Raw genomic sequence first — 13,965 nt, 5'->3', positions numbered from 1 at the left:
ATGGTTGGTACAGTAAAAATACCGTGCACGTCATTATTTACGTCAGAAACTTAAGTTGACATTGTTGCCAAATTAAAAAAAATCCTGAATTCATTTTAAATCAAATATAACACATAATTATTGAAGAAGTAGATTATATAACAAAATAAATTAATATTCAATGTAAATAAATAAAAACAGTAGAAAGAGAAAACAAGAATTAAGTACTACTCTTACGTTAAAGTAAATAATAAAAACAATAAATATAATAAAACAAATACTTATAATAAATAATAAAAACAAATCTGAAGTGTCAACACCGCAACTGTCAAATAAGTGTTACCAATTTATGCCAAAATGTCACTTTCGTCCGATCACAGTTAATGTGTGATCCGGACAAATGTGCTTTATAATCCATTTACAGTGGGTGATCAAATTATTAGGGACACCTAGTAAAATTCAATGTTTTAGAGAACGGGTATATATTGGACTGTATAATATATTAATGCGTTTGTTTACATTTGACTGTCTTGCTACACTTTGTGAAAGTACAATAAATAGTCTGACAATACAACTAAACACGCGTATGTGGCAATGCGTGACTCAGATGCCATTGTTTGTCAATGCTGCCCAGCCTAGCTTGCAACTCGTGTGCCTATTATTTTGTATTCTTGGTGTTTACGAGTTATAATAAACTTTGAGAGTTTCCATTGATCTTTGGTGATATTCTGACAGTCATATATACCATTTTTTTGTGAATTTAGTAAACATTGCACGTTCGTTACACTAGTGGTAGTTACCAGAATACCATGGGAAAAGCCAAAGACATCTCACCAAGGAAAACAGCAGAAATAAAAACTTTATTATTCAACACTAATCACTCCAACAGAAACATAGCATTCATTTCTAAAATTTCAAGGGCAACGTGGACCGTATAAAGAAAAAACTTACATACCATTATTAAACAAAAGTAAAATTTTCTGAGGTGGCTCTAATAATATGATCACTTACTGTATGTATACAAATTAAATGAAATAAGTTTTGGTATTTTTATTTAAGTTTACATTAATAGAAATTTTCAAATGTTATTTCTACGCGTATAAAATAAAATATGTCTATACTAAATCTACAACCAAGATGTAGTAGAAATAAACAAACCAAGACACGTTAAATGCTACTGGGAGCACTCCCGAATATTAATTTACAATGTACAGTCGGAAAAAATGAAAGAATACCCATGAATAGTGTGACCAACTAGTCCGAAAAATCCGGGACATGGCCCGAATTACGAAGTCGTGCCCGGCGTCCCGAACAAGGCTTCCGGGCCATCCGAATTTTCAACGTTTTGGTAAAATTCTATTTTGACATTTTGAATACGTTATTGAATACGAATCGTTCTGAAGCTGTTTTCTTGTGGCATGTTTGACAATTATATTTTTGATCGGATTTGATGGGCCACAATTGGTTATAATGGTAAACACATTTTTAAATTAACCTAACGTAAGGTTATATTTATAGTCTGTTCGCTAAACTCAGGACTCAGACGCAACTTTCTAGATATTTTAGTCGGTAATTTTGCCAATTTTAGCAAAATTGGCAAAAAATAATTTTTAAATAGTTAATAATCACTAAATATTTAGTAATTTTGCCAATTTTTGCAAAATTGGCAAAAAACAAAAAAAATATCGACTAAAATATCTAGCCAGTTGCGTCTGAGTTTAGCGAACCGACTATACATGGAAATCCAACATTAGTTGATTTCCAATTTTTTCCTTTTTGAGAACGTTTTCCGGATTGGAAGTCGAAACGTCAAAAGCTAACAAAAATGTAATTATCATTACAACCACTTGTGGCTTAATTCCATCAAAAATACATGTCAACATAAAAATGTTAAATAAATACTAAAGTTATATATAAAAAAGTGGCCCGATTTTCATTGAAAAGTCCCGGATTTCAGGTATTTTTTTCAGTCTTGTCCCGAATTCGACTAAATTGGAGTTGGTCACACTACCCTTGAACGATCACATCAATCACATATTTTGTATTTGCTGTTTTTTTTTCCATAAATAACAAACGAGAGAGATGGATTATTAATAATCTGAATAATATGTGATTGATGTGATCGTTCATGAGTATTCTTTCATTTTTCCGACTGTATACACTTTGGAAATCATGATTTCGGATTTAGAATGTATATATGTACATTGTAAATTATGATTCGGGAGTGCTCCTATACTTGATTTACAATCAAGATGCAGTAGAAATAAACACACCAAGACACGTTGAATGTTACGAGGAGCACTCCCAAAATATAATTTACAATTATATACATTGTATAAATCCCAAATCATGATTTACAACGTTGATACATTGTAAATCATGATTCGGAAGTGCTTCTCGTAACATTCAAGTGTCTTGGTTTGTTTATTTCTACTGCATCTTGATTGTAAATTTAGTATAGTGGCTGTAATTCTAGTGTACTTGGCTAAACGATTTTAAAAAGGAACAGATCTATAGCGGCTCTTACACGATCAGTATTATTTACAGCATTTGCAAGTAATGACAGTATTATTGGCCATGTAACGAAACAGCGAAAATACTGACGCGATATTGACGAAATATCTAGATATTCTGATATTCTCCACCAGTATTTTAACAGTGGAGGGGATAGTGACAGTATTGCTGATTATAATTACTGATAATTATCAGTAATATTGATCATGTAAGGGCCGCATATGACTTAAATATTTTGTGTTGGTATCATGTGACGTCACTGGCAGCTAATCTGGAAAGCTCAACATAGGTGGCACTTGTGTAGTTGGAGGTCACGTCATTTTACGTCAACTATTCAAATCAATCTATTTCTAAGTAAATATTGCATATTTGTTTGGCTGTGTGAATTTAATTTGAGAAAATAAAATGCCTCAATGTTGCGCTGTGCCTTTGTACTTATTGAAAACATCAGGATACAGGTTTCCCAAAGAGATTCTGATAGAAAAAAGTGGATTGTAGCAATAAGAAGGGATAAATATCTGCCGACAATAAATGCACGTATCTGCAATAAACAATTTGTTGAAACAGATTACGTATTGCCCCTGGATTCGACTGTAAAAAATCGAATACTACACTATAGAACTCAGATCAACATAAATATTTTTATTTTGGTCTGAGCTATAGAAATAAAATATTAAGACGATGATTAATATAGCTTATCCTTCGATAAGGGCTTCCTTTTTTCCAGCAACTCTCGCATTCCAGCAAACAGAATATCGAAAGAAAATGGAAGAACTGAAACTTATTAATGAAAAGGCGCTTCAAGATATTAATCAGTTACGAAATAAATTAAAGATCTCCAACGAAAGGGTATAAAAATTAGAAAGAGAGGGAAGAAGGAAACATATTGTGATTCAAGGACTGCAGATTGACAACGATCAACCACTCTTGCTAGGGAATAAGGTAGAAAAATTCACAGAAAAGGAAATGCGAGTAAAAGTAAACGTTAATGAAGCAAGAAAGCTGGGAGACAAAATATATTTGGTAGAGATGGATAGCAAGACAGAAAAGATCAAAGTAATGCAAAATAAGATGAAACTCAAGCAACTGAGAGAAAGAATATACACAAATGATGATCTGACGAAGGACGGAAAGGAAAATAATGGCCAAAATAAGAAGAATTGCTAAGGAAGAGAAAATCAAAGAAAATAGCACAAAAACAGGATACCAAAGACTGACAATAAACAATGAATTATGGAAATGGAATAAAGAAAAGGAGCAGCTGGAAAGAATAGAGGAAGACATTGCAAAAAACTAGAATTGAATGCAGTATTAGGAGACCCAACAAAGATGACCCGGTCAAGAAAACGGAAACAAGAATCAAATAATAAACGAGATAATGGCAATAAACAAGAACTAGTTAAAATAGCGACGTGGAATATAAGAGGATCATTCCAGGAAGGAAAACTAAAGCATCTAGTAAACGAAGCCAAAAAATATAAATTTGATCTTGTGGCAACAAGAGACTAAGAAACTGGGACAGGGCAGTTAGGAAATAGATGGCTATATAAACAGTAACTCTCGCATTCCTTCTCCTCAATTCGTTTTTTAACGTACAAACAGTCCAAGATCCGTATTTTTCTGCCATAATTTATTATTTATTAAATCGTAAACAAAATCACCATATACAAACTTCACGAATTGTCAAAACCTTGATCCCCAACTATACTAGCGCCGCCAAGCGGGAGCAACGGCGTACATAGCTGCCCTTGCTATGACGCGGATGACGTGCAACGGTATTTATAGAGTACGGACCATAAATAATGGATTTACGAAGAAATCTATAGATGAAAACATGGAATCAAGACACATTTTTTCTTCACACTTGCGAAGAACGACTACTTGCCAAGAAGTACAGCGAAAATGTCTAATTCTAATTACATATGTTATTACCACCTAAATCCAAAAAAGGATCGAAATTTCTATTTAAAAATAATAATTAAATTAATAAAAAAATTAACTACCTGCTGCTCGAATCTCAATATCGGATTCTTTTTCTTCGGATCCATTAATAACCTCTTTTATATTACTTTCTTCCGTAAGATTGGTATTCTCAGTAGTAGTTTCGACAATATCAGCATTTAATTCTGTTTCTTCAGATCCATTGACAGCTTCCTTTGCATTAATTTCTTTTGCGGCATTAACATCATCTTTAATTTTGGCATTAGAACGCCTCTTCTTCAAAGGCTTTTTGATTTCTTGAATACGAAAATAAAATTGGAAAAAAAAAATTAATTATTCTTAGTCCATTTATTCACGGTTTTTGCTCAGGATTTTAAAGAACCGCTTGGATTGACATGGAATTTGACATACACACAAAAATTCATAAGTAACAAAAAGCAACCTTTTAAAATAACGAATCAGGTGGTTTTTTTTTATTATTATCGCAACATTACAAACCAAGTTACTACCTAATTAAAGTCTGGGCTTTTTCGAATTAACCTGAAATCGAACTTTTTAATCATTAAGGCCCGGTTTTTCAGTGAGCGGTTAAAATTTTGGTTAGCTAACCTAGTTTAAATTTTAACCAGTATTTTAACCTTCATAGCGTTTTTCAGTGCTTTAAAGCAAGTTAAGAAAATCTCGGTTAGCTAACCACTTTTTTTCTTCTGTTGGCAGCAGTAACTGTACGTGCGCATGTGCAATTCGAGAAATAATGATCAATTTGACAGAAAAATAAATAAAAGACAATTTCATAACCAAATTAAAAAAATGATTAATGCAATGCAATATCAAGTTCGGAATCTTTGTTTAGTTTATAATGTCTACCTCGGTTTCATAACAGAAGAGAATTAGAATTACTGGGACGATTTAGACTTTTCTTCCGATTTTGATTGTCAAAGACTACTGTCTTATCACTACTTGAACAGATTGACCAGGAAATAAGAAGTCAGACTCTTTGGTAAATAATTAAGTATTTTGCTGTGTAGACAAATATAAAATAATCTTTTTAAAATATTACTAGGAATTATGCATTAAATCCGGTTACAGTAAATGTAAACATAGGTACCTGTTACAGTTATATTTAAATATATTTCCTTATAATTTCTTCGTATATAATATATAATAACGATAATAATTTATAATTTCAATAATAATAATTTCCTTATAATAATAAGGAGTCATTACAATACTTCCAGCGATGAAAGAAAACATAACCCAACTAATCCCTTCTGTCAGGCAGGTACTCAAAAAAATAAACATGGTGCATTCACTGCACCAATGCTCAAGAGTAACCGCAAAATTCGGAGTTAAACCATCTAACGAGGATCGGTTAAAATCGTGGTTAACTTAAACGAGTTTAAGCTCTAACCTAGTACTGAAAAACTGATTACACCATGAATATTTCGGTGACCAAAAAATAAATAGGTTAACCCAGCACTGAAAAACCAGCGATAAATAAGTAATGTAGGTTTTTCGAACAAAATTATAAAATTATTTTTTAAAGATATTAACAAGACCGTAAAAATGGGGTAAGGTAAAAGTGATTTGGATGAAAAATGGCCGAGTTATTTTAAAAACAAAACGATTATGTCATTAAGAGGCTACAGTAGCGTGTCATCAAAACGGAAAACGCGTTCCAAGATTGCGGCTTAAATTTTGAATATTTTGTCGAGATATTTGGCACACATATTCGTAATATAGTAAAGAATGGCTGCACATAGCCCAATTTGAGAAATATGTTAGTATGTGGAAATTACTCCTATAACTAAATACAATATTAAAAACGAGCCTATACCGTCATTAAGAAGAACAAAAAAATACACTTTCTTCAAATAAACTTTTTTATTCCATGTCTAGATTTCGTGTCATATTGGAATTATTAAAATTTTTTATCTCTAACAAAAATTCGAACATATTATAACTAAATAACTAATTAGTCAACATAGAGAAATAGTCACTGTCATTTTGACAAACCTGCGTCAGATTTCTAAGTGTAAATGGTAATAGCACGATTCTCCTATCTGTTCTGTTATCTGTATTGATATCTGTTCAGTGCAGTAGTGTATTATTTTAAGAATTCGTTACTGTTGATCCATAGGGAAGTATTGTTTATTTTATAATTAATTTATTATATTTTTGTGTAATAGAACTAAGTTGTTGGACTATTTGAAAAAATAGATTATTGTTAATTGTGAGTTTAACTTATAGGTAAGTATATTTACGTAAACAGCTTATTCCTTGGTCTGGAATAAGCTGGTGTCTGATCGGCCTATGGAGGAGCGGTACGGCAAGGGATAAGGACTTGTGGCTCGGTGACACTCCTCCATAGATCCCTACCGGAACGGCGTTGACGCCTAAAAACGGTGTATATATATATTTACGTAAACATATTTCGAATTCTAATGCGAGTATATAAAGTTTTAGGAGGATTTTTTATTCTAAAAATATTATCATAGTTTTAAAAAAATAGGAAAAGTTCATTTAAAGTTATATTTTAAAAAAAGGGTTGAAACTAGTTAGAGTGCTTTTGGAGTTCTATGAACTAAATAAAATAAGACGGCTTTTGTTTCGCTACACAACGAAATGACTATTTATTATTGTTTTATTATCATTTCGTGCAAATACCTATGTTAACATAAAATTTTCACCCACTTTGGTTTATTTTTATAAATATTTATTTACTAATAATAAAATTGTTCTCTATTACTTCCATTTAGCGCGCCTATGAGTATTATCTCAAAATATTGATCTTAGACAATGTCAAATATTGCCACTGTTGCTAAAGTTTCGCAGAACTTTCGAAAAAGGGTATGATACTATCTCCCGAAGTTATATTGATGACGCGCTACTGTAGTCTCTTAACAGAAACAAAAAAAAATACTTAAATCTGTGAATTTTCCACAAAAATAAAAATTAACAGTATTCCATGTACAATTATCTTTATTCATATACTGACTACGTGTCATGAAATTTTAACCAGTTTAAAATGCTTAGATTTAAACAGACTCAATATAGAATTAAATTATTTTTTGAAATTTTTATAAATGTTTTCTATTTTTTCAAAATTAATCGAAAACTAAAAGAAATATGAAAAATATACACCAATAATAAAATGTAGTATTTTTTACCGAAAATTTTCCAGATAAAACTAATTGAGATACATATTAACATTCTAAGTGCTCACATCGGGGCGCCGACCCTCGCTCCCTAGTATTGCTCGTACCAGTGGCGGCTGGTCAGAGGAGGCAAGAAAGGCTTAGCCTCTCCATAAATTTTTTACACATGCTACACTGTTATGTATACTTTGCTGTTTTGCTTCGCGTTAGAGATATCGGAAAAAGCTATTTAAACAAGTTGTTCCAAATAATGTTCTAACCCCACATACCAAATTTCATCACAAAATTCGCACTTTTAGTTTTTTCATTATTTGTAGTCAGGATCCTAAAATTGGAGCGGAGGCTGCTGACCGGAAAATCTCACTTGCTAATGCTCCGCGCAGCCCAGCAGCGCTGAAGGATACCCAGTCTCCTTAGCGCAGCATTATCGTTTAACGCACACGCTGCCCGGAGATTGAGCAAGGGCGGCTGATCGGCCAGCAGCCTCTACACTTTTAGGATCCTGCAAATAATGAAAAAACTAAAAGTGGGAATTTTGTGATGAAATTTGGTATGTGGGGTTAGAATAATATTTGAAACAACTTGTTCAAATAACTTTTTCCGATATTTGTAATTGACCTTGATTTTGGATTCCGGGTAGGCCGCTTTTAGAATTAAAAAAATTCAGTTGAGTATCTTAAAAAATCTACTTACAGAGATAGAATTGTTAACAAATAAACGACACAAACTTTGGTAATACACTTTTACAATTAGACTAACTATTTTTAAAATGATATGAAATTATGAATTATGGTGATATTATAAAATGTAAATAAAAAATGGTCAAAAAATGGGGCCTTAAATTAGATTGTTTGCAAATAAAAAATACCTTGCAAAATACCTTTAAAATTACAGAAGTTATCGTTAAAAAAGCATTTATGTTTTTTCTGTCAATTTTTTCGGAGCGTACAAATAGCTTTAGTTTCAACTATTTTGGAGCTATTATTATTTTTCAAAGTTAAAATAGTATTTCAATTTTTTTACAACTATTGTGATTTTTGGGCCTTGAAACAACCAAATTTTGAAGAAATAATAATAAAAATGATAATTTTTATTTTTAAAGGGTGGTTTTTAAGGGTTGAATAAATAAAAATATAAGTAAATTTGTAATTAGCAAAATAAAATAGCTACCATAAAATACCATTTCAAATTTTAAAATATCGCAAAAATTATTTTTTTAATAAATTTCTTTGTAATGGTAGTTTATAACGTTGAAAATATTAAATAAGTACTTAAGAAATTAAATTATAAACATAAAAATAAAGTATATTAATAAAGTAAATAAAATCACTATAAAATTCATCATTATACATAATAATTTAAAGTTGCACAATATTTTTTTGCACAAATTTTTACCTAAAGGATAGTTTTTAAAGGTTGAAAAATAGTTATAAACTATAAAATACATCTCTATATGAGAAACAAATCTTTATTTGACATACTTTCACATAATTTAGATTTAAATGCCGCTTATATCTGCTATTTTTAATTTTCGGTAAAAAATGGTAGTTTTCACCCCTTAAAAACAAATCTGTAGTCATATCTCATATATCACATTTGAAGAGGAAGGCAAGATAAGCTCACTTGCAAAATTTCATCTAAATTGGAGCGGTTCTTTAGAATTCGGAGATTTTGCAATATTTTATCGTGGGTGAATGGACTATTACACTAATGGTAGGGGAGCCCAAGCGGGGATTTTGCAGTTACTCGAGCGCGTCAGATTATTACATGGGGAGAAACCTTGTACCCTGAAAATGTACCTCTACCATATATTGGCTCATTATGCAGGGGAGTTCGTTAAAGGGGGACCGAAAAAAAATCTATCCTTAGAAAAATTCGAAATCGTCAGATTAAGATAAGGTAAGTTAAGTAAATGCAAAACAGTGTATATTTCAAAAATCTGACGATTTGAGCGGGGCGTAAGGAAATGGGTGAGTCCCAAAGTTTCACAAGAAAAAAGCGAATATTTTGCGAAATGAATGACAGATCGAAAAACTAAAAAATACGTGCTCAATATTTTTCAAAAATCTATCGAATGATATCAAACACCACTTTTCCGGAGAGGGGTGGGGGTAAATTTAAAATTTTAAATACGAATCCTGCGATATTTCGCAAAATGAACATCAGATCGAAAAACTGAAAAATACACTTATTCAATATTTTTGAAAAACCTATCGAATGGTACCAAACACGGCCCCCCACGGAGGCTGGGGGGGGGGTTACTTTGAAATCTTATGGGAGCCCCCATTTTTTATTGCAGATTTGGATTCCTTACGTAAAAATAAATAATTAACTCTTATTCGAGACATTTTTTCGAATTATGGATAGATGGCGCTATAATCAAAAAAAAACTATTGTTGGAAATGGAAAATTAAATTAAAAATGGAAAGTCCCCACTAAAATGGAAAACTTTACTTAACTTTTTTTGGTTTTAGGACCTACTCTTCACAACCCAATAGGTCCCCACAACGCTCGAGTGACTGCACATTTAGCATACTTTGCTCCCCTAGCATAAGTCGGTGGGGATAGGTGAAATTTGCAAATCATTTTATCCACGATAAGAGTCTTAACTTAAATAGTAGAACCTCAAAAGAAAACATATGGGCACTCTACCGTCACTTTTTAGTGGCACATGCTTCGACAGTGGCGCAACTATGGACAGGATAAATAAATTAAAACCTGAAAACCTGGGATGGTGGGTTAAAATTACGCTGAGTCTTAGTTTTTAATCACACGGAACTTAAAAAAAATGAAAAGAATTGAATTCTGGGAGTGAGGGAGGTTACCCTTTAAATCATTCATCCCGTCCATAAAAGGAAAATTTGATGCGCCACTGTCGACGCATGTGCCACTAAAAAGTGACGGCATAGTGTTCCTACGTTTTCTTTTAGGTTCTACTATTTAAGTTATTGACTCTTATCGCGCCTAAAATGATTAGCAAATTTCACCTATCCCGGCTCTTAGTCTATATCAGTGGTTCTCAATCTTTTGAGTCATGTGCACTTCCAGTCATATAAAACTGGTACACTTTTTTCCCAATGTAAACCGGTGTTCAGACTGGACTCAATGATTCGTGAATCACTCCGTTGTTGCCATCATTGATAACGGAATTACACTAAACCTAAATAAAAAAATAACGTTCAAAAAAATAACTTAACAACGAAAAACCGTATCTAATAAATTTAATAATTATAGAGAGTTAATGTCCAAAATGTTTGAAGGATCTTTAGGCAACCCAATACAGGGTCAATCCATGCCAAGTGGTCCAATATAAATTAAGGTGATACAGTAGCGATCAACAGGTAGCCAAAACGCGTTCCAAGATTGCGGCTGTAATTTTGAATATTTTTTCGACATATTTGGCACACTTATTCGTAATATATTAAAGAATGGCGGTACAGAGCCCAATTTGAAAAATATATTAATATGTGGAAATTACTCTGTAATTAAATAAAATATTTAAAAAACGAGCCTGTACCGCCATTAAGAAGAACAAAAAAATACACTTTCTTCAAATAAACTTTTTTATCCGATGCCTAGATTTTGTGTCATTTTGGAACCACTAATGAAATAAAAAATTTTAGTAGTTCCAAAATGACACAAAATCTAGGCATCGGATAAAAAAATTTATTTGAAGAGAGTGTATTTTTTTGTTCTTCTTAATGGCGGTACAGGCTCATATTTAATATTGTATTTAATTACAGAGTAATTTCCACATATTAATATATTTTTCAAATTGGGCTCTGTACCGTCATTCTTTATTATACTACGAATACGTGTGCCAAATATCTCGAAAAAATATTCAAAATTACAGCCGCAATCTTGGAACGCGTTTTCGCTACCTGTTGATCGCTACTGTTTCCTTTTAAGTTGGTTGCTTGACTATATTTAATATTTTTTATTTTTCTACTTTTTAAACTTCAGTCTATAGAGACTACAGAATTCCATTCATTTTATTTTTAAAAAATTTAGTTTGCCGATGACGGCCATTTTTGTTAAAGCGTATCGATTATTTTCACGGAAAACATGGGTTCGCTCTTTAGCCAATATTTTCACTTAGGTTTGTCCTAGAACAATAAATCAAAAACCAAACTTTTTAGAAAAATATGCTCTAAAAAAACGGTCTATAGCATTATTTAATTACAAACTATCCTTAAGGCCTTAAATGAACCTCAAAATTTGAAAAGGTAAACTGATAAAATTCCATTTTCAGTATTTTTTAACAGCCTAAGGCAAGCCGATAATGGTTTATATTATATATTTTGAGCTTTGAGACTTAAGTAAATTTTTTTTTTAAAATCTCAAAAATGTAATTTTTTGAAAAATCTCAAAGTTTGACCCCTTATATCTCTGATGGGCACGGATGAAAAAAATTTGAAATTTGGCTGAATGTTAGCCCCTAGCAAGTAGAATAAGGTGTAAAAATTTGGAGTTGCAGACTTACCTCATATAGGAGTTACAGGCCTGAAAAAATGGTCAAAAATCAAAATGGTCAAAATTTGAACGTTTGCGGGCAGGGTAATTAAAATTCAAATAAACTGTCTAATGAAATAAAAATTAATCTAATTTCACCAGATTTCACAATGAATACAAATTTATACAGGGTGTGCCAAAGAAAAGAGCTCAGCTTGATATTTGGCAGTTATTAGATTTTAAGGGAATGCCGAAACAAGTCGATTTTTATTTTTAAATTACAATTTTTTTATATATATTTCGTACGTCTCCATGAAGTGTCATCGTCAGTGACGTCATCCATCTGGGCGTGATGACATAATCGATGATTTTTTTAATGGCAATAGTGGTCGTGTGTTATCTCATTTGAAAGAGTATTCAATTCTCTGTTCAGTAGTATAAACAATAATATAATTATTTATACGGGGTGGCCAAAAAATAATTTTTGAATTAAATTAATTGACACAAAAAAAAGAATGTATGTAATTTATTTAACTCAAAATACATTTTATTACTATCATAAAATAGAAAAAAAAAATATTATTTGACAAATATACTTTGCTTTTCGCTTAAATTAAATGTTCAAACTGTCAAGAGGTAGGTGGGAGGCTGTTTGTGATTTAATTTAAGCGAAAAGAAATGTTTATTTGTGAAATAAACATTTTTTCTATTTTCTGACAGCAGTACAATATATTTTTAGTTGTCACAAGACACCTATTCCCATTTAAAAAAATCATCGATTGCGTCATCACGCTCTGATGGATGATGTCACGTAGTATGAAATGTATCCAAAAAGTTTCAATATAATAAAAATGGACCTATTTCGGCATTTCCTTAAAATCTAATAGGTAACTATTGCAAATATCGAGGTGGACTCTTTTCTTTGGCCCATCCGGTTTAAATTTGTATTCATAGTGAAATCTGGTGAAAATACATTAATTTTTATTTAATTAGACAGTTTATTTGAATTTTAATTACCCTGCCCGCAAACGCTCAAATTTTGACCATTTTGATTTTTGACCATTTTTTCAGGCCTGTTACTCCTATATGACGTAAGTCTGCAACTCCAAATTTTTACTTCTTATTCTACTTACTAGGGGCTAACATTTAGCCAAATTTCAAATTTTTTCATCCGTGTCCACCAGGGATATAAGGGATCAAACTTTGAGATTTTTCAAAAAATTACATTTTTTAGATTTTTTTGAAAAAATTTACTCAAGTCTCAAAGCTCAAACTTTTTTTATTTAAAGTATGTACGTATGTCATTTCCCGAAAAAAAAAAATACAAACCATTATCGGCTTGCCTTATGCTGTTAAAAAAATGCTGAAAATGGAATTTTATCAATTTACCTTTTCCAACTTTGAGATTCATTTAAGGCCTTACGGGTAGTTTAAAATTAAGTAATGCTACAGACAATTTTTTTAGAGCATACTTTTCTAAAAAGTTTGGTTTTTGATTTATTGTTCTAGGACAAACCTCAGTAAAAATATTGGCTAAAGAGCGAAGCCATGTTTTCCGTGAAAATGATCGACACGCTTTAACAAAAATGGCCGTCATCGGCAAACTAAATTTTTTAAAAATAAAATGAATGCAATTTTGTACTCTCTATAGACTGAAGTTTAAAAGGTAGAAAAATAAAAAATATTGAAAATAGTCAAGCAACCACCTTTGGACCACTTGGATTGGATTGACCCTACAGTTTTGTGCTACACTTTACGAGAAACCAATGACACCTCTCGATTTGAAATTAAACATAATAATTTAAAGTCATGTTTAGATTTATTATCTATCATTATTTTTGAATTGAAATGTTTTCATAAATTATAATAAAAACACGAATCAACGTACGGGTACTTAATTGAGATAATGGAAAATTACAAA

At 31.5% G+C, this 13,965-nt stretch overlaps 1 protein-coding gene across 2 annotated transcripts in view; it reads right to left on the bottom strand.

Annotated features, from left to right (window-relative positions):
- The window catches only part of LOC114332677 (glutamic acid-rich protein), a 70,676-nt gene that overhangs the window by 28,137 nt on the left and 28,574 nt on the right, over positions 1-13,965 (bottom strand). For both annotated transcript variants that reach the window (XM_028282506.2, XM_028282505.2), the window contains exon 5: positions 4,497-4,730. In XM_028282506.2, coding sequence (XP_028138307.1) covers positions 4,497-4,730 — 234 coding nt within the window. The remainder of the gene's footprint in view (positions 1-4,496; positions 4,731-13,965) is intronic.

Source organism: Diabrotica virgifera, chromosome 1, assembly GCF_917563875.1.
Source record: "Diabrotica virgifera virgifera chromosome 1, PGI_DIABVI_V3a".
Taxonomy (NCBI): domain Eukaryota; kingdom Metazoa; phylum Arthropoda; class Insecta; order Coleoptera; family Chrysomelidae; genus Diabrotica; species Diabrotica virgifera.
The sequence above is the reverse complement of the archived record's forward strand: the minus strand, read 5'-3'. Positions and strand labels throughout refer to the sequence as shown.